Source organism: Amblyomma mixtum, chromosome 7 (assembly GCF_055824585.1).
Source record: "Amblyomma mixtum isolate Tamu chromosome 7, ASM5582458v1, whole genome shotgun sequence".
NCBI classification, from domain to species: Eukaryota; Metazoa; Arthropoda; class Arachnida; order Ixodida; family Ixodidae; genus Amblyomma; species Amblyomma mixtum.
Window position 1 is genome coordinate 110,827,996 of NC_143018.1, and position 21,632 is coordinate 110,849,627.

At 49.3% G+C, this 21,632-nt stretch overlaps 1 protein-coding gene across 1 annotated transcript in view; it reads left to right on the top strand.

The window, feature by feature from the left end:
- Positions 1–20,024, top strand: part of LOC149337211 (uncharacterized) — a 61,708-nt gene extending 41,684 nt beyond the window's left edge. Inside the window, exons 7-9 of the mRNA XM_089554350.1 lie at positions 3,332–3,451; positions 18,807–18,919; positions 19,961–20,024. Coding sequence (XP_089410476.1) covers positions 3,332–3,451; positions 18,807–18,919; positions 19,961–20,024 — 297 coding nt within the window. The remainder of the gene's footprint in view (positions 1–3,331; positions 3,452–18,806; positions 18,920–19,960) is intronic.
- The last annotated feature ends 1,608 nt before the right edge of the window (positions 20,025–21,632 follow it).

Here is a 21,632-nt window from a genome sequence, read left to right on the forward strand (position 1 = left end):
CTGCATCATCTACTGCACCATCTGTTGCATTCGTGTTTCAAGGTCTCCTTCGTTCGATGTCTGTGGTTGCCGTTTTGGAAGGGCTCTAGTCGTGTCCAGTTCCCGCTGTTGTTCCTTTATTGTTTTTGTGAGTTCCTCAACTTTGCCTTGGCAAGCTTTACGAACGGGTTGTAACTTTCAGACTGCAAAATTACATGGAAGACAACGACTGTATACCACATACCATGTTCGGCTTCAGAGCGAAGCTCTCGACGCAGGACGTTCTCCTCCAAATACAAGAAGATGTCCTGCGAAACGTACCTCGGACGGGAGAAAATGTCATAATGGCCCTGGACATCAAGGGGGCATTCGATAACGTCAGCCACGAAGCGATCCTTACGGGCCTAGACAACCTGGATTGCGGACGCAGAATCCACGGCTTCATCAAAGCCTTCCTGTCCGATAGAACTGCCACCATCGGCATAGGAGACCTTCGATCGGAAAAAATTCGCACTCCAAACAAAGGAACACCCCAAGGGTCAGTTATCTCACCCCTACTCTTCAACATAGTTATGATAGGCCTAGCTCGAAAACTAGAGAACATCGAAGGCATCAGGCATGCAATGTATGCTGACGATATAACAGTCTGGACAAACACGGGCTGTCTCGGAGAGAAGGAAGACAGGCTACAGCAAGCGGCCTCTTGTGTAGAGCAATACCTCGCAGAAAGAGGACTCGCATGCTCGACCGAGAAATCGGAACTGCTGAGAGTCTGGAGAGGCAAGCAAAACCGGACCGTCCCAACCAACGAGGACCTAAAACTCAACGTCTACCTAGAAGGGGCGCCCATACCCGAAAAGACAATAATAAGAATTTTGGGCATGTGGGTTCAATCCAACCAGCGCAGTACTCACACTTTTACCCTACTGAAAGCAACAACGCTACAAGTCGCACGCATGATCACCCGCATCACCAACAGGCGACATGGCATGCGTGAAGAAGACACACTAAAACTAGTCAGAAGCCTAGTAGTTAGTCGAATCACGTACAGCCTACCCTACCAGTGCCTCAACAAAAATGAAATACAACAAGCGGATGCCCTGCTACGCAAAGCGTATAAGACAGCGCTCCGACTACCACGCAACACGTCTACAGAAAAACTCATGGCCCTGGGATTACACAACACCTTTGAGGAGCTACGAGAGGCGCAGCTTGAGTCGCAAAAACTCAGGCTGTTGCAAACAACGACAGGAAGAGCGCTCCTGCAGAGGCACGGATACCGCGAGCAGATGCGAGAAATGTCGAGGACGGCAACGATCCCCGACGAGCTTCGCAAGACCCTCATGGTAGCCCCAATACCAAAAAACATGGATCCCAACCTCCATGGAGGCAGAAGAGCAGCGAGGGCCGATTTCATCGAGAAAACATACTCTCCTCAAGACACGACCGTGTATACAGACGCGTCTTGGAGAGGAGGAGATACCAAAATCGCTGTAGCGGCGGTGTTCGATTCGTCTTTACAGGAAATGACCAGCGCGTCTCTCCGAGGCTGCACAGCTGCAGAGTCCGAGGAAGTAGCCGTTGTTCTAGCGGTGGCGGAGGGCTATAGAACCGGGCGGTCACTAACAATACTCACGGACTCTCAAACAGCCTGCCGAAATTACATGAATGGCAGGATAGGTCGTCACGCGCTCCGTATACTCCTCGCAGCGAGTGACAGAATTAAAAACCGGGAAGAACAAAACGACAAGATCCGACACAAAATTGTGTGGGTACCGGGGCACACTTGTGTGGCAGGGAACCGAGAGGCCGACAGGATAGCTCGAGGATACATTACTTTCCGAGCTTCCGACGAGACCGCGGAACTCGCGCCAGCACCGAGGGAATACTCGGCCATACTACAAAACTATAGAGGCAGAAGAATGCGATATCCCCCACCGCACAAATCTCTCAGCAGAGAGGAAGCTGTCACTTGGAGACAATTACAAACAGGGTCTTTCCCAAACCTACATATACTAAACAAAATGCACACTACGATATACACGGACAAATGTCCCTGGTGCGACGAAAAACCCACTCTATACCACATCACATGGGCCTGCCAAAATATACACGTGGTCCCCAAAATACAAAACCCGAGTGCGGAGCAGTGGGAGACTCTGCTGTCTAGCGACCGCTGCGAAGACCAACAAGGTCTTTTACAGCGAGCTCAACGGGCGGCAGTGGCCAGCGGAGCCCTGGACTGAGGGCAACCGACCACTGATTAGAGGCGGACGACTTCGACAGAGAAGGCTCCTGGGGGTAGAACCAAGACGTCTCTGAAGATGCCCCCAAACCGCAGGAAAAACCATTAGTGTAAATAAAGTTTTCCCTTCCTTCCTTCCTTCCTTCGGCATTTCTCACCGCTGTCTCGTGCAGATTTCCATGTGTACCTTCATTCTGAAGGAATTAGGCGACTGCTGATGCAAGTATCTACGCATATTACGGTTCCCAACGACGGCAGTATTCCTTGTTAGCCCCTTCGCTGAGTTGTTGCACGCGTTTGCGGGCTCGCTCACGTGTCCCTTTATTTCAGAGTTCTTCTAAACAACGTCTTATTCACGGGAATATCTATATTTTTCTGATTTATTACAATAAATTTAAACGAAAGAGCTCTAAAAGCGAAATGGGTGAACCTCTAAGGACGCGTACCGTTCTGACGCTTAACAGATATTTGTTATCATGAATAAAGCCCATTGGGTGAACTCTGAGGATTGCAACAGTCATTTTAACACCCGCCGCGGTGGTTAAGTGGTTACGGCGCTCGGCTGCTGTCTCGAAAGACGCAATTTCGGTCCCTGCCACGACAGCTGAATTTCGATGAAGGCGAAATTCTAGAAGCCCGTGTACTGTGCGATGTCAGTACTCGTTAAAGAACCCAGGTGGTCGAAATTTCCGGAGCCCTTCACTACGGCATCCCTTATAGCCTTAGCTGCTTTGGGACGTTAAACCCCAATAAACCAAAGAAAATCGTTTTAACAATGCTGCTGTCAGCCTGCGAGCAAAAGCTGTACGTTTATCAACAAGTTATTCAGGAACATGGCTTCGGTGGCTTTTAGGACTACAATGTCTGCATTGCTTTCTTCCTACCGGAATAGGCGTGTGGTCGAATATTTCGTCTTCAGTGTTCGGTTCATCGGAATTCATAACATTTACCTGGCTGCAATGACAACCCCCGCCAAACATGTCGGCTCGCTGAACTGTTGGCCATTCATCCTCGTACACGTACGACCATTGGGCAGCGCTTTGAAAGGAGTTCTGCTTATTACCACATCACTCCTGAGCCAAATCCGCGCGGGTTATCTCTGCGCAGGTCTGCAATGATTGGAGCCGGGAGTTCACGTGGGACGTGGCCACCATGAGCGAATTCTATTTCGACAAGAATGGGGGCTGGCTGTTCACTTACGACGGAATAGAGTCGCTTCGATACAAGGTGAGGTTACCTTCGTCGCAGCGTAGTCTTCCGCCACTTCCACCCTCTCCCCTACTGCCTCCTACTGAGTGCTGGCGCATCTGCCACGGCTCCTTAGCCTTTCCATGTTCTTGCCATAACGTTATGCCATGAAGGCACTCATTAGATATACCCGTTTGTGAATTAAAATCAATGAAGCTCGCAGGCATTTTTCAGGCCTTCTAACCGGCTTCTGCACACCAAGGCACCATGAAGCAAACACTCCCGTTGCATAGTGCAGTGGTACTCAATCTGGCCGCCTAAAAACGTTTTAAGGATATTTCGGAGAAACTAGCACCGGAGTGGCAGAAGTGGCATGCATGTTTTTAATATGTAGGCTAAGCCTTTAGCCGAATGCATTCTTGCTCGTCATACTGTTTCGACAGTAGCTTCATATACGAAGACCCAAATGCCGCTGGAGAGAGAGAGAGAAAAACTTTATCATGGCAAGTGTGTTTAGACCCCCCTTGGGTCCCTGGACCACCGCACGGTCCCACTCTACGTCGTAACGTTCATGCGGTGTTTGTCCATGACGTCGGCACCCCGAAGCACCGCAGCAAGCTGCGATGGCGGGTCCGGAGACGAGAGCACGACCTCCCAGTCCTCCCAACTTGATAACGCGGGCTGTCCCTGCGCACAACTGCAACTCGGGAGACGAGGAATGAGCTTCGATAGTGCGGAATGGCTGAAACAGGAGCCATAACAAGCCCAGCTTTATTGGACATTCTCTGGTAGATCCATCTGTGGGCAGCCAGTGATAAACTCTGCGTAACACGATTGGCCAACTTTCAACTGCAGTCTTGAAATGACTACGAAATGTAGTGAGACGCTGTGCAAATATTTTGATGACTGAGGCCACTTCGTAATACGTTAAAAAAATCGAGACGAAAAGACAGTTCTTGCTCTAAAACAGGCAAGTTTCCGCGGCCAAGAAAAACCAGTGTGCTGTTCCCAACATTCCAGTGTCCAACAGCAATTTTCAATCTTCAGCGCCATGCTGCAAAAGTCACAGCTATGCGACTACAACCATTTGTAAACATGTCGTATAGGTTTCATCACTCCTGTAATTTGTAGTAACAATTCCTGAGGCTTTCTGCCAACATGGGAAGCTGCGTGTGCAAAAGAAGTGTATAGTTGTTTTGTAGCTTGAGCTACACTGGCCGAGGTTGAGCAGTTTCGCGTGGCTCCTAGAGAGCTGTGCATGCACGAGGAGCAAGTGACGTCACTTCGCACAGTTGACGTGCCTCGCCGCAAGCGCTCGCCTTCCTTTCCGTCAAACTATCGGAGTGTAAAACGCCGACAACGCCAACGGCAATGAACACAATAAAGGCCGACGGCCTATGGCTTCAGCGCCATGTTTCTGGCAGAACCTTGTCAATGCCTGCAGCAGCCCACATCTCTCTTTCATCAGCCCACGTGCATATAAGCACAATTCCGGCATTCACTGACGCAAGGAGCCATTATGCGCAGTTCCTTTCCTTAAAATGATCGGAGAGTAAAACGTTGTCAACGCCAACGCGAATGAACACAACGAACGCCGACTGCCTACGGCTTCAGCGCCGCGTTTCTGGCACAACGTTGTCAATGCCAACGCATGCAACCCAAACCTGTCACTAGCGCCACTTAGCTTAAATCACGCTTGAGGTGTCCACTGTTTCAAGAGCGCAGTTATGCGCCTTCCCTTTGATTCAGGTGTCCACGGAGATGTGGACACCTCGCCCTACCTCAAGCTATGAATAGCCTGGATTATCAGAGCTAAGCCACTGCATTTTTGAAGCGAACAGCTTCACTAGGCTCGTCAACACCGGGTCTGGCGTGCGCCTTCATCAATTTTAGCTACAGCTGAGCATGCGCGAAAGCGAGCGACGTCACGCGGAGCGCAGGTTGCCGCTGCTGCCGCAGCCGTGGTGCCGCCGCGCGCTGACTCCGTCGTCTGAGCGTCGCCGCTCCTCCTCCTCGCCACCGTTTTACCCTTCGCCGCTCCCCCGCGGTCGCCGCCGCCGTCCTTAGAGGAGAAGGTTCTTTCGCAAGGTGTTGCGAGAACGCGTGAGCGGTGGCGGCGGCCATAGAAGAGGCGGCCATTCTCTTCACCGTTTGACGTTTTGCCGCAGCCGTGCGCAGTGCACATTTGAAAGGCGGGGTATGTAAGGCGCGCTTGACCATAGAACAGGCGCAGACACTTGCCATGGAAGGAGAAGCAACCGTCGGACGGCGCAGAAACACCGATCCAGAAGTGGTAGCTTGGGAGTTGGCTGAAAAGCAGCGAGAGCTTTTCGCTTATCCAGGCTTAACCTTAGCTAAGCCACACCCAATTTTTTTTACAGGAGCACGGGCGTAAGTCCACGAAAATTTCACGGGGGTACTCTGCTGTATAGCGCCCCTCCCCCTTCTTACAGAGCGAATAAAATCCAAATGCGTGTACAGACAAAACCGCCACCGTCAGCAGAAGCCTAGCGGACCGGGGCAGTGCAAAGAAGCAATTTGAAAAGTCGACCAGAGAAGACGCCAGAGCGTCCCCTACCGAAAGGCCATTACCGTCAAGCTATAGACCTTTTTCAGTTTTAGCCTCGCTTCCAGCGCGCCGAACACCGCCATGTTGCTTTCCTCCTCTCTGGCTGGTTCGGAAAGGCGGTGTCCGTGCGTCCCGTGCGTTCTGTGCGGTTCTCCGTGTTTACTGTATGCGGTTGCTTAGGTGTAGTAGCCCGATTTAGGTGTATGTGCGATTAAAGCTGAAACGAGGTCTTCGGGAAACTACTGCGCAGTTGTCTGCGGTTCAAACAACTACAGGAAGCGAAGGCGGCTTGAAGCGGAGCAGTGTAAAGAACACAGAGAGCCATGGCGGCAGTGCGGTTGCGGGCTGTTTCAGCTACACATGCCTTACACGCGAGAACCTACTGCTGATGTCGCTAAGATATGTGTCGTCTGTGACCCTTGCAAAATCAAAACATAAGTAATAATTCGGGTAAATGATGCAGCAGCACTGCGGGTTTCGTAAAACATTTCTGTTATAACTGCCGACACTGGCGACTGATTATTAACGACAACGGCACTGTAAACTTAGCTATTTGACAGTACTTGAAAGCCATGATGCATTGCACAAATGCCACAGCTGTTTACTTGCAGTAAATATCGATAAACCAGCAGGACTTAAAAAACTGAAGGCCGCAGCTTTGACGTGTCCACCTTGCATCATTACACCTCATGCTTTGACCAAATACTATTTTCAACCGACGTCAAAATGCAAAGTGCCGGTTGTTTAAAAAAAAATGTGCCTATTAGGGACGTGCAATCAGCAGGCGCGCAGTGCCCACCCGACCACACGCACGCGCTTTTTCGCCCTTTCGGCATAAATCATGAGGCCACACCAGAGACGGACCAAGCAGATACGCCGCTCAGGAACTGTCACAGCAGGTGCACCAGTTTCGAGTGTATAAACTACATCGCGTTCGAAGACCAGATGCCTCTCTACTGCATCTTTTTCCGAGTTTAACGAAATGTCAGACGACGCGAAGCTCCAAATCCAGTTTCCTCTGTTCCTGCGACACTTTGCTTCGACGCGCGCGGCGCCGACGGATGCACTGGCGCTGCGAAGAGTGCTGCCACACACTCGCATGTTCACCCTGTAAGAGTGGACCACCCTACATTTGCACGTTTCACCAGTTATTTTACCGTTAGTACGAAGTAATCAAGAAATTTATGCAAAGCCAACAGAATTCTGTGCGTTTATGCGCTCCAGCGGTGCCTTCTCCATGTAGCACTACAGAGAGTACCGTTTTTTAGGACAGTGCAGAGGGAAAATTTAGTGAAAGACGCGGTCGAACGCAGTTTCAATCTGTTCGTGTCACCGGCGCAACGCAGAGCAGACCGCTTGAGCGCTTGAAGCAACACTGCGGTTAGCTCGGAACGGAGCGGTTTTTCTTTTATAATTAAAACTACAACATAGAAGTGCTCAACAAGTTTCGTGATCGCATTGATAAATGTCTCCATTATAGATACCAGAAAGCCGTTAAATTAATTGCGCACACTGGCGTGGAAGCGCGCCTCCAATGTCGATTTTCAGCACAACTTGCATGGAAACATCTGCGTCGCCGCTCGCCGAAGCACGGGCCAGTTTGTTCACAGCTGCTCAGTGCATAGAGTGCAACACTTTTCAGGTCAAAATCATGCAAAAATCAACACTCAGATAAGGCTTAACAGCGCGGCGAGTACTCGCTGCCTGTATTGCGGCGGCGGCCACCCAAGCCAACATGGCGGAGAAATCGGCCAGACACAAGGCGGCGCTGCTATCGAAAGATGGCCGCGCGCACCTGAAAAAGGTCTATACTCCATCTCATATTTAGAGCACAACGCTGCGAACGCTATCGTGTTTGTTTGCGTAGGCTAAGTGCGCAGGCTAAAGGTAGGTCGTTTTACGAAGTGAAAGCAAGCTCATTTTGCTGCGGCTGATCTTAACTGCAATCTCAGACTTCATTTTACCTCTTGCCAAATTTTCGTCCTCCAAGTTATCGAGACATCGATGAGTAAGAATCAGTTTGATGGTCTGATAAGCGGTTGGCAGGGCGAATCGCGCTTATTCCATCCGCGCCTGAAATTTAGTTCACAGAGGGGGATATTTATAGCCAGAGTGTGCGAGTACTCAACTCTTCACAGCTTCGACCATAATTTTCAATTTTATCATACCACGCTTTGTTTTTCTACAAACACACACCGAGGTTAGGAGAATTGCCAATGGGACGTGCGGGAGGGATACGGTTTCGCGAACGCACTACTTCCGCAGCTTCCGCAGCGTTGCTTTCTATCCATGAAAACGAGTGCACAAACCCTGCATAGTGCCCCATGCGCACTGTTTAATAATGCATCACAGTGACCCGCAATGTTTCGCTGTGGATGCTTTCATTTCAGCGGAATTTTACCTTCCCCTTCGTTCCTGAGCTACGAAAAACTTCACAGAAACTTTGTGTAACCTGTGCGTATGCGGCCTTGCGGTTGCGTACACCATTTTGGGATATGGAGAGTGTTCGGACTTCATAAAGCTACCAGCCGTGCTCGAAGAGGTGCTATCTCCTTTTTTTAAATGATATAATTTCATATGTGTCACTGCTGTATGAAGTCTACTTACCATGCAAAAAAAGCTGCTTACCATTAAAAAAAAAGCTGGTGGACGAAAGAAAGAGAGAAATATAGAAGGAAAGAAAAAAGTAGAGATAAAAAACAAAGCAAGAAAAAGAGAAGGAAAGGAAAGAAGAAAGAAGGAAGGCGGAAAGAAAGAAAGATGGAAAGAAAGAAAGAGAGAGAGAGAAATAAATACAGAAAGAAAGAAAGTAGGAAAGAAAGGAAGAAGGAAAGAAAGATAGAAAGAAAGAAACAAAGAAGGAATGAAAGAAAGAAAGAAAGAAAGAAAGAAAGAAAGAAAGAAAGAAAGAAAGAAAGAAAGAAAAGCGCTTATGTGTGTATGTTTTCTTTGTTTCGTCCGCGTCTTCCCCTGACTCGCCATTCCCCAAAAAGCGAAGCTAAGTCGTAACAATGAGCTCATATTGTCACGTTGTAGTGACGGCAGTCCAGCGGTCAGGAAGACACCAGAAAGACATGCAAACGAAGCTCTTTATTTGGGCTGACTTGCGCCCGCAAAAGAACTGAATCACTCGGCGGCGGCGTAAGCAACAGGCGTGCTCGTCAATCGTCGAACTACGAATGCCCGCTGCTCGCGGCATCGTTCAATTTAAAGCCGGCAAGGAAACTTCGAGATAACAGGTCGTGATCATCTAGAGTAATCTGGAAACACGTAGATGCAGCTGTTCATCGCTGTGAACAATCGAGATTAGTCCGGTCGCTTCTCGCGTCACGAACAAAAATGATAACACCCCTTTTCTGCGGCCTTCCGCGAACGAACGGACGCTAAAATGATACGTGACATTATGTTGCGTTAGTGCTCTAAGCATCTTAGTGCGCTTGGGAGTTGAACAGCTGACACCTGTTCTAAAAGTACTGTGTTTAGAAATTTCCCTCCTAAAGTGCAGCCTCAAGAGCCACTGGGCCCCGCCGCGGTGGCCCAGTGATTACGGCGCTCGGCTGCTGACCCACTATACGCGGGTTCGATACCGGCCGCGACGGTCGAATTTCGATGGAGGCGAAATCATAGAGGCTCGTGTACTGTGCGGTGGCAGTGCACGTTATAGAACCCTAGGTCGAAATTTCCGGAGGCCTTCACTACGGCGTCCCTCATAGCCTCAGTCGCTTTGAGGCGATAAACCCCAATAAAGCAATAAACCAATCAGGACCCACTGGGAAGGTGAAAAGGTTGACACGCAGGGCTCTTTTTATTGAACTTTTTTTTTTCGGTTGTGCAAGCATGACTTGGTGCTCGTTGCTGGTATGAACCCGATGTTGCTTTTCTACTGCTACATTTAAGACCGTTAGCTCTTACTCATCACGTTTAGAGATTTCGTTTGGTCTGCTACCGCCCTGAGATCACAGCCCCATCTGTGGCAGCAAGTAGGAAACAGCACATCTGCGTTGAGACGTGTAGCACCAGGTACATTACATTGTAGTCACAAGCACCGGCCGCGTGCTTTAATCTCAGTCACATAAATTCTAGTAAAGTTCCACACGGTGGCCGCATTTCTCAGCTCCTGCACAGTTGTCTGCTTATAGCATGTTAATGTATTTTTCTCTCTTTTTTTTTCAAGTGCGAAATCTCCTCATGAAAATCAAACTGGCCTGTACGGGCATAACTGAATGAGCCCCGGGTCACACCGGGCGGGTGGTTAGAAATTGATACAAGGCCGCGGTTGGGTTCGGAGCCTGGACTGACGTATTGGGAGTAGGGCCGGGCCTAGTATAGATACCAGTCCGTGCAGACTTATACCATCGAGTGGTGGTAGTGGTTTATTTAAAGAGAAAAAACGGTGCAAAAAAGGGGCCTTGCAGGCCGCGGCAATTCCTATCAAAAATCTTAAGCACCTGAGCTGGAGCCTGCGGAGTTGAAAGCGAAAGAGAGAGGATAGCCAGGGGATGTATAGAGGGAGCGGTAGAAATAGAGGACAGGGGAGAGCTTCGTGCACTATTTACAAGATACCAAAAGTAATCAAGTTCGCGCCGCTCCTGCGCAAATATCCAAATTTTACCCGAAAATAAGTGCGCGCGAGCGGCCACTGTGCGCAATCTAGTGCCGAGTATAAAGTTAGATTTCCCAGCTTTCCTGGAATCTAATCCATGTGTTGTGCCGTTTAAAGGTTCCAGTTGACCGTTTGGTATTTCTAGAGCATTTCATCACCATCGCTTTCTCGCCTTATAGCCACAGCATCCATGTTCCATTATTTTTGGCTCCTTGGATGCATGGGCCCGAGATGGTGGAAGGAACGCTGGCAATTTGCTACTCGGACAGGCAGTTCTAAGGAACTGAAAACGGCACGACGATAGACACTTCTCAATGTGTTTTAGTTCTTTTTATTTAAATTTTCTTTATTTAAAGGAAGATAGCTACCTGATATGAAGTAACTTTACGCAGGCCGCCAAGGCGAGAGTCGCATCCATCAGCGCCTGTCTCGCGGAATGATAAAACGGTCGCCAAGCCTGAACAAAAGAAAGACCCGGCAGAAAGCTTCGAGGATTTGCATTGTACCGGCCCTAGAACGCGCAGGACTAACCTCTAACTCGTCTGTCTCGATCATAGATTGATTGGATGCCAGAAAAAGAGCCTTTAAGTTAAATTAAACAGAATCATACCTACTCAAGGCAAGTCGTCTCATTTCTGGCAGATTGTAATCATGGCAGCACAGTTCTTGAACATCTGGTTCTCTTGAGCAAGGCAAGAGGCCTCCTCGCTCACGTGGTTTCCCCGTGTTGAGTGTGCTGCTCGTATTTTTCGATGCGCACCCAGCAGCCCCGGTACGAATGTCAGGAGGGGCCGCTCACATGCTGTGCCCCCCACCACCCACGTCCTAAGCGAAGGTGGGGGGTGGGGTCAGGACTCCCCTCACTGCCCCGCGATTTACGCCACTGATCAGGAGAAAAATCTTGGGGAAATACTTGGGTGTCATTAAGGCGGATATCAAACAATTGTACTAGTGCATGAGAAAGTTATTTTGCACCACAAGAGCAGCATACCCGTTTCCAAAAACCAATGTCCTCTAGTGTTTTCGGGAGAGACAGTAGAAAGTTTTCGTACCGGTTTTCCTGGACACATTCATGACCACTACGGTAACCTGGAGTTCATCTGGACACCAGCTGCACTACAGATCGACTGCGTTTCCAACAAGCGAGGAGGTTTGCGGGGAAGGTATGCGCTACGGCTCTCCCATGCCTTCGTGGCGAGCCGGATCCTCTACGCCGTGCCGTGCGTTCGCATCACCAAACAGGAAGACGAGCGCATTGACGCGATCACCAGGAAGGTGACGAAGTGAGAACTGGACCTCTCGATGGCTACCTCCAAAGCCAAACTGAAGGCTTTGGGGGTACTGCGGGAATTGTGGAACTGGAGGAAGCCGAAATCGTTAACCATTGTACGCGGCTCTCGCAGACGGTTCCTGGGCGCCGATTCCAAGACCGCTCATACATTTAACACCCATGAATATCAAAGGGGACGGATAACATTTCGGAGCTCTGGCGCCCTGTGCTCTGAGTCGCTCTGCTCCCGCGTAACATGGATACGACTTCACACAAAGGCAGACAACGCGGGCTCTCGCGTTTGGGAGGCAATGCGGGTCTAAACAGGGCGTCTACTACGTGGACAGTAGAGGGCCATCGACCGCGGGATTCTACATTGCTGCCGTAGTCCCCCGGAGAATGAATGTCGGTGGGCTATCTTCTCGGGTCCTATATGCAACGTGGAGAAAGAAAGCTGCTGCAGCTTTCGCTCCCGCGCATCCAATATCTAAAACGGTTATCACAGACTCTCTCATGGCCGGCGAACACTCAGCGTAAATATCACCTCTTGGCTCGTAACTTCTGAGAGGTGCTGCCGTAGATCCAACTCAAACATCATCTGACCTCCTGGCTACAAGGTTCTAGCAGGCAGAGGCCACTGATGCGGCGGCCCGAGCGCTTACACACCGGGCTCCTTATACTAGCTCTCCTGGCTCAGAGGCTCATCAACCACTTCTACGGTTCCGCGACATCTCAATCCATTACTAAAACGGCCACCGCCTCTAGCCGGTCTCTGCCAAAGAGCTCACTAAGGAGGCGTAGCGAACTCTGCGGCGCCTGCAGACAGGAAGTCTTCTCTGCCCAGCCGTAGTCAAGCACTTCGATTCTAACATAGATGGGCGTTGCCTGCACTGTGGAGAGATCTGCGGCACCTTTCACATCGTATGGGTATGTACTCAGATTCCTCAAGTTCCTCCTTCCCCTCCCCGAGAAGCATGAGAGACTGCCCTCTTCTACTGCTCTTCACAGGAGTCCCAAGGGGCTGGGTTAAAGCGGGCTCGAGACAGGGCCTCGTTGTGGTGAGTCTCAGATAAAGGATGCCGACCATGATGTGTCTTCTGACTCCAAAACCCTCATTTTGAACATTAAGAAAAATTTTCACCACCACCGCCGTCGCCGTCCGGAGGCGGTCCATCTACAAGGGCTCTCAACAGGCAGTCGATGTCTGAGTGCTTACATCCGGACTTCTAAACAACGGTGACGTCAAACTCCTGGAGGCGCAGGCTCCATCAAGCGAGGCGGCCGGAGGGGTCCTTCAACTCGCTAGTCAGAAACGGTCGCCCGTATAGCTAGGAGCGCAATTCCGACGTAGCCCAGATGATTGCAAGGCAGTCCACAGTTGGCGAATATTGTGCTTCTACCTTCGACAGGGAATGGCTAGCGTATCAGTTTACTTCCTTCAATCATTGGATTTTCCGAACAGCGACGGCGCCTAGACCCAGGCTCCTTTCGTCGGCATGAATTTCAGTGCCGGTGTTTTCATCAAAGTGCGCGCTGATCGGTGGGGACTGTAAACGACGCTGAATATTCCTGAAGGGTTCCGGTTGCGGCACTTCCCATTTAAATGACACATCTGCCTTTGTCAGGTTGGTCAGCGGCTCGGCGATGCGCGAAAAGTTCTTAAATTTTTTTTTCTAAAACATGCATCATCCGAGGAGTCTGCGCACAGCTTTCTTATCGGCCGATTATGAAAACAGCACGATAGCAGCTATTTTCTGGTGGGTAGGGCGTATTCACTCCTTGCAAATGATTGGGCCTAGAAACAGCAGCTCTTCATAGGCGAAGTGGCACTTGTCTGCTTTTAAATTAGGCCGGAAGTCTATTGCGTCTAGTATTGTTCGAAACAATTTTAGGTGCTCCTCAAGGGTCAAGGCGATACGGCGACGTCATGTAAATATACCAGAAAAATTTCCCACTTCAGGCTTGCCAATCCAGTATCCATTACTCGATAAAACGTCGCTGGTGCAGAACAGAGGCCAAATGGCATCACCTTGAACTCGAAGAGCCCATCCTTAGTGATGCATGTGGTCTTCTCGTGATCTCTATAATCTACGTCGTATAGTTTGGCTAAACTGGTCTTGTTGAGGCTGAGGACTGCATATTGCAGTGGCGCAGATCAAGGCTGGGGCTTGTTTTGGAGACAACGATGACAGAGCCAAGCGCATGCTGCACTTCTTCGCAGATGATTTCTTCAAAGGTAGCTAGTAGAGGCGGGTTAGAAGATCGTAACGGGCGACACAGCTCTTCCCGTACAATTTCGCGGATGACATTCCCCACGTGCCCTCTGATGAGGTTGCTGAACACTTGGAGCGGTCGTAAGAAATGGCGGACTCGAGCTTGAAAGGTTTTCTCAATAGTGACTGTTTCTCTGGTAAATTCATCCGCGGTCTTCGGTGGAATGCGGTTCAGGCCAGCCAAAAGTGCCTCCTAGCACCACGCATCAAAATTTCCACCTTCTCTTCCGTCAGGTCAGCATCGGCAAATCGATATGGACGCTTTATGTCTTTTGCCGTATGCCGTCACTGTTTCGTTTGGGTACTGGATGCGTGACTGTACAGAGAACTGAGCTCTTTTTTCCATGTGATGTTTGTGAATGCCTTCAGGAACTCCCACTTGAATGATCCCCGCGTTACTATAGAAGATTCGTGGTTTTCGAACCAAGTTCTGGCTGTTCCTTCCAAGACGAAGAAAACTTGGCTCACTATAGTCTGATCATCCCAAGTGTTGAATGTGGTGACATGGTCAAACTGTTCCAGCCATTCTTCAAGATCCTTCCCCGGTGAGCCGTTTAACGTGGGCTTCAGTCGGGGATGGTGCAAAATAATGGGGCCGCGTTCGTAGCCACAGCCGACGGCGGCGTTCAGGAGTCCTTTCAGATTAACGCCTCATGAGACGATGGCTGTTTCGCACTTAGTCTTCGGTAGTGACGGCTTCTGCGGCTTTCACGTGATCTACTTCTTCGGGACGCTTCACACTGCTTTGGAGGCTCCCAGGGGGTGAGGGTGTGAGGGACATCCGTTATCACCTCCTCCAGATGTCACGTAGTGCCTACGACAACGTGACCCATGAGGCCATCCTTGAGGCGCTGGAAACTGTGGGCATCGGTGGTCGGATGTTTGCGTGGATAGAGAGCTATCTGTCCAAAAGATCATTTTTTATCCAATGTGAAGATGGCCCGACGCCTGCGCATTACACCTACCGTGGCGTGCCCCAGGGCGGTGTCCTTAGCCCTACATTGTTTAATCTGACTCTCATCGCCCTCCCTGAGAACCTCCCCAACACCGTCCAGGTGTGTATGTACGCCGATGACATCTGCATTTGGGCCTCCTCTGTGACGCGTCCCCAGGTGCGTGCAAGACTTCAGCGGGCAGCATCGATCACTTCTTCCTATCTCCAGAAGCAAGGTCTCAGCGTTTCACCGGAAAAGTGCGCGGTAGTGGCATTTACACGTAAATGTATGACTCCATATCCGGTACGCATCGACGGTCAAGTCATTTCTTACAGCAAAACTCATCGTTTCCTAGGGATCCCGATTGACCGCAATTTATCATGGAGCCCGCATTGCACTCTACTGAAAGAAAAGCTAACATCTATCGCTCGTTTACTCCGATTTCTAGGTGGAAAATCATGGGGCTCGTCGGTCCAGTCAATGCTGGAGTTGTACAGAGCTCTATTTGTCGGATGCTTGCGGTACAGTACACCTGTACTCTCAAACACGTGCAAAACTAACATGCGTGCCCTCCAGTCAGTATAGGGTCAGGCCCTTCGCACATGCCTAGGTCTCCCTCGGAGCGCATCAACACTGGGAGCATTGCACTCGCCAAAGACCACCCGATCTCTACTTATATTGTCCTAGACTGCTTGCGAATGCACATACATCATATCTCAAGGATTTCACAGCATCACCTTGCGCCTCTGCCACTGCAGAGACCACATTCTGCATTTGCAAAGGTGATAACGACGCAACAGTCGTCGATCCCACAACAGTTCACCCCGGCAGCACTACCTCCCTCTCCTCTGTGGTGTATGCGGCTCCCATGTGTGCGCCTTGCTATTCCGGGGATAGCGAAGAAGTCAAATTTATCGACGCCAGCCATTAAGCAACTGACACTGTCCATGCTCCACTTCGAATATTCGGACCGTACTCACGTCTATACGGATGGGTCAGTAACCTCTACTAGTTCCGCTTGCGCTGTGGTCGTTCCTGCGTGACAGACTCAAATTCACCAACAAATTTCGCATCGGACTACCTCTACTGGAGCAGAGTTGGCCGCACTTCTTGCGGCGGTACAGTATATCTCACAACAATCACCTCAAAAATGGGCTGTTTTCTGTGATTCAAAAGCTGCCCTACAATGTCTTCAATCTTCCTTGAGACGTAGAGACATTGGTGAAAACAGCGCGAAAGAAGAAGGCCGAAGGCGAAACGAGGAAGTGACAGGAAAGAGCGCTGACTCACTTCCTCGTTTCGCCTTCGGCCTTCTTCTTTCGCGCTGTTTTCACCAATGTCAGAATGGACCAACTAGCCCAGCAAAAAGTTCTGCTAGATTACATAGAGACCATGAGCAACTTACAGCGGAGATACGATATCTGCACCACCAGGCAATCGAACAAGATCATGAAATCATCTTTCAGTAGGTACCAGGCTATAGCGGCATTGTTGGTAACGCCTTAGCTGACGATGCTGCTCGATCGGCTCACGATACAACCAACACTGTACGCATACCACTGACAAGAGCTGACGCAGCAAGCCACCTTCAACTGCTCGCCCGAAACCTGACTGTAACGTCGTGGTCTGCCCCTGGAGGTTGGACACCCCGCTCGCGTCACTTCAACCTCTTGCTCCAACATCATATACCATTCCGCCTCCCCCGCGGTGATACTACGCTGTTGTGCCGCCTGTGGCTGGGAGTGGCGTTCACAAACGCCTATTCCCATCTCATCGCAATGGCTGACTCTCCTGCGTGTGACCAGTGCGGTTGTGACGAAACGATCAGCCACCTCCTCTGTGACTGCCCTCGTTTTGAGCGAGAGCGCGGTTTCCTAATTGCTTCTCTGCTCCACTTGGACTCGCGTCCTTTAACAGAGTCTAACGCTCTGGGGCCTTGGACACAACCTTCCAGACAACGGAAAGCGGTGAAAGCGCTCATGACTTTCTTAAGGGACTCGGGGTTGCATTCCCGCCTATAATCTTTAAGTTTTCAGTGCGCGCCCTCTGTCTCTGTGACATAGTGGTCGCTGGACACTTAGACAACTCCTTTCCTTGCCGCTCTTTTTCCTTTTTTCCCCTTTGTTCCCCTCCCCAAGTGTAGGGTAGCCAACTGGGCATCGCCTAGTTAACCTCCCTGCCTTTCCATCCTTCTCTCTCTCTCTCTCTCTCTCTATGAGTGCAGCGCGGGGAGCAGGAGGCTAGCGAAAATCGCTTCTAAACAAAACTCTTTATTTGGGCTCACTTGCGCCCGCGAAGAACTGAATGACTCGGCGGAAGCGTAGCAACATGTGTGATCGCCTGTCCTCGAACAGGAGGCCTCCATACCCGGCTGTGCTGAATTTAATGCTTATATTGAATTGAGAAAATTACAACATGGTCACACATAATTGCGCTTTTTAAAAGGCTTGCGACTACACAGGGACGACACCAACAATGGTGCGCAAAGTGTCGAGTGAAATTTTAACGCGATGTGCACGCATACGTGAACTTCACATGAAATAACAAATCCCAAAAAACGCAGTTATTAACTTTGCAATCATATCAACAAGCATCAAAAAAAGACTGTCCCAGAAGATCGGTTTACCATCGTTAATACTATTCCAAGAATTGCTTTTCTCGTTTGGATAGCGAAACTCAAAACTGACTCATACGAGTCCCTTTTTCCCGATTCTATGCAGTAAGCAAATTTTAACAGCTCCCTGACTGTCGTATTTCTGGGTTTCAGCACAACTGTGGTCTGTTTTAAGTAGCGCTTGCAGCTATCTCCTGGCGCAACGTGCTGCCAGATTTCCAGGTAACTTAATCAGGGGACACTTGGGGTTATTCTTATTCACAATAGAACTTCACTTGACAGTTTTCGCAGCAATATATGTGTCGTTCCTGCGTAGTCCCAAGTCTTTACTAGCCCAATTTGAAACCGTCTTAAAATGGCAACATTTTGAACTACGTAGAATCACCTCCGCCTGTATACGATCAATCGAGATAAATCTGGCCGCGTCTTGCATCACACATAAAGCGACAAAGCCGTGTACCAGCTGCTTTGAAGAATGGAAAAAAGAGATTACAAAGATTCGCGCGAATATCAACTCATCTGATCCCGTACAAGGTGTACAAATGGTTCTCGTACCGTACTGAGCCATTTAAAGAACGTTCGATAATAAAGCGCCAGTTTATAAAAATATAAAATCCTGCCTTGCATTTTTTTTCCAGAGCAAGCGAACTTCCTCCATCTTTATCGATACGCGGATGTGACTCCCTCGTGGTGCTTGATAGTAACCGCAATCAGGTTAGAAACGTAAATAAGGATTTATTGCTTCCGGTCGGAAGGCTTTTTACCAATACTCTCATGATTACAGCCCTGTGCCCGATAGGGCATTCAACTGCGTTAGCTGCAAGTCATCCCTGTCTCCCCGCAAGCTCTCGCTGATGTCTGCACTCAAATAAAACAAGCACCATGCCGGCAAGTCCTACCCCTTTGGGCCTCATATGGCAATTTCCTGCTCTGGAACACTTCTTCGTACTAGCCAAGGCCAGGAAAGACACGCGCCTCTTTTTCGTTACACAATATTACGATCGCCCTGATGAATCTTGGTTTCTGCACACACTGTTCCTCGTGTACCTTTCTGCAATAGTGACTTGCGTCTTAGCGTTTAACGCCTGGTACAGCGATCGCTAATAGCTTTTTTTTCCCTACATGAACAGCTGTCTGAAGCCAAGAAGAACTACATGTCGCTAAAATACACCTTAGCCGCCATGGACATCGACTACTCGCACCCATACTACGACAAACTGCAATTCCTGTGGTTGCTGATGCTGTGCGTCCAAAACACCACCACCCTACCAGATATGATAGAATGCACCCAATTTCCACGTCATGAATGTCGTTTACATAATTATGTGACACGCCCGTTCTCTGAGTAAAGAAATCTTCACAGCAAACGCGCCCCTCGGCTTTGCAACTCATGGAAAACTCACTGTGATGAAAGTATAAAAGTGAATATTTTTATGCACTCCGGGTAGAAGATAGATTTCATCAACTCTCCGCACAGCTGTATTATGTAGTCTGGCTTCGGCTCTTCTAAGAGGATTGTGGTGTGGGCTGGATGGTTCATGCTTAATAAACAGATTCACAACAGCGCTACGGAACGAGGACCGAAGGAACACGAAAAACACAGGACGGGTGCTGTATATGGTTCTTGGTCGGCTGAATCTTGATTTCATTTCATACTGTTGTCCTGGCTTGTGTAACGTGCAACGAAATGAAGCCAATCTATTACTCAAAGCCCTCAAGCTGTCTTACGGCGGTTAGCTAAGGTCGATATAGAGCTGAAAGTTATGACTCCATGTCATTCTGTGCCTGCTTCACTTTCCGCGTCCGCTTACGCTAGCACCCTGCCTTTTACCATGCTAGTGAATGTAGTGTTTGTACAGTGAACTGTTGTACTCTGTTACTTGTCATTTGAAGGTAAGCAACGCCATCTACCTCGCGCGATGAGAATCCCTTCCAGTTCGATGACGATCTTAATACATATAAAAAAATTCTAAATCATTTCTAATTAGGCGGAGCGGTACTTTCAAAACCTTGTAAGCAGTTCACCAAAAGCGAAGAGTTTGTGTGGCGTAACCTACAAACCGGAGTATTCCCCAACCCCTTGTTTCAGAGCAAGTGGCGCACGGGGATTTTCAGGCCCAGGTGCAAACGTTGCGAAGGCATAGCGAACATGATCCAGATGATATGGATGTGTCCTAGCTTTGGAGAACCTGCCAGAAGAAGCGAGTCCTGGGAGGCACTGCTTCTCAAAAGGGCAGAAACGGGACAGTGTGAAGTCTCCCGTCTCGCCCTTGCCGTTGCTTAGATCCAGGAGATCCCGGTCGACGGCTGAGGGGGAGGACGTGCCTGGGAACGAACTGCGTCTTTGATCCCCGTCAATCTTTTGACGGGTGCTCTTATTTGTTATTCATCTCTCTCTGTCTCGCTACTCTATGGCAGTAAAATAAGAAATGAGTTGTCTTTTGTGATTTTTCATGCGAGAAATTTGGTCCTGGATAACATCTGCAACTGAATCGTTTGTTACCAATTATATTTTCAGGTAAGCGAAGTTTCTTGACGAATCATAGTTTCTTACCTACGCTAGGTATTCTCGCACCACTTGCTACAAACAGTCTATAACAATCTTGTATCTAGAGACCGAAACTGATGCAATTATGTTATTTTGTGTAGTGCAGTACAAAAGTGCCGCGTTCAGTAGAAACGCGAATGTTTTTAGCTATGTACTTACGGCACAAGAATGTGGCAGCACAATATTTCACGGAATCTCACCTTTCTACTCTAGGTGGCGTTATGGCTTCCGAGTCAAAGTAACCAAATGAATTTAGCTTCATAGTCATCACAACAGGATCTTCATGGCAAAGTCCATATAGAAAATGAAGAAAAAAATGAACAGGTTTAAAAACCTTGGGCTGCATAGTGTTCAAGGAAAGCAGTATGGGATAGGCAAGAAAAAAATTCTGCATACGCACTTCAATCTGCTTACGTGCAGTGATGCAAAACCATTTCTCTTACTACGCGCCTCTCTGCTCACGCGCGTCCGCCAACTCGCCTTCACGTCCGCCATCTGCTGGACAAGCACCACAAATTGCGAGGGGTGTTTCAGTTTTAGTGGCTCCCGCATGATGACGCTCCCACTCCGCTCCAAGCGGGGACGCGCGCATCGAGGCGCCCTAGCTCCAAGCACGGAGGAAATTTATCGGAAACGTAAGTACATATACTTAAGACGCTTAACCGTCGTGGTGGCTCATTGGTTAAGACGCTCGTGAATTGACCCCAAGTAGCCGGGTTCGAACCCGACCATGGATGCGGCGTTTCGAAGGAGGCGACACATCATGTGGTGTGCGATTTCAGTGCAGGTTAAAGATCCTCAGCTGGTCGTAATTATTCCAAGCCCTGCCATACTGCACCTTTTTGGTTCTTCCTTCCTTTCACTCCCTCCTTTATCCTTTCCCTTACGGCGCGGTTCGGGTGTCCACCGAGATATTTGAGAAAGTTGCTGCGTCATTTGCATTCCTTAAAAGCCGAGTTTCAATTTTTCCTTTGGGTGTTCATAATTAGTAATGTACGTCTGAGTACATGTCTCAAAGATAGGTTTGCGAGACATCTGCATTCACTATACTCCCCTTTATTAAAGGTCACACCTTTAACTGTCGTGGCCTAGTAAAAGCGTTCGTAATAAGGGTTTAATTACTCACTGAGATCCACCTAAGCGCAGCCTTACGGCTACAAAGGAAAGCTATACTGCTTTCACAGAACCTTCGGAGTTAAAGGAAAATTTTTCCTGGTCCCTTAAACATTTGGCCAATTGGAAGCGTTCGCTTCTCACACCGGGGGCCCGTGTTCGATTCTCACGTACGCCGCCGTTTTTTTCATCAATTTTATTCAGTTTGGACACGCTGAGACAGCAGCTTCTGTCCACAACTTCCGTCCACATCGCCAGTACAAAGATTCCGTTCACGCCACTCATTAGCCAAGAA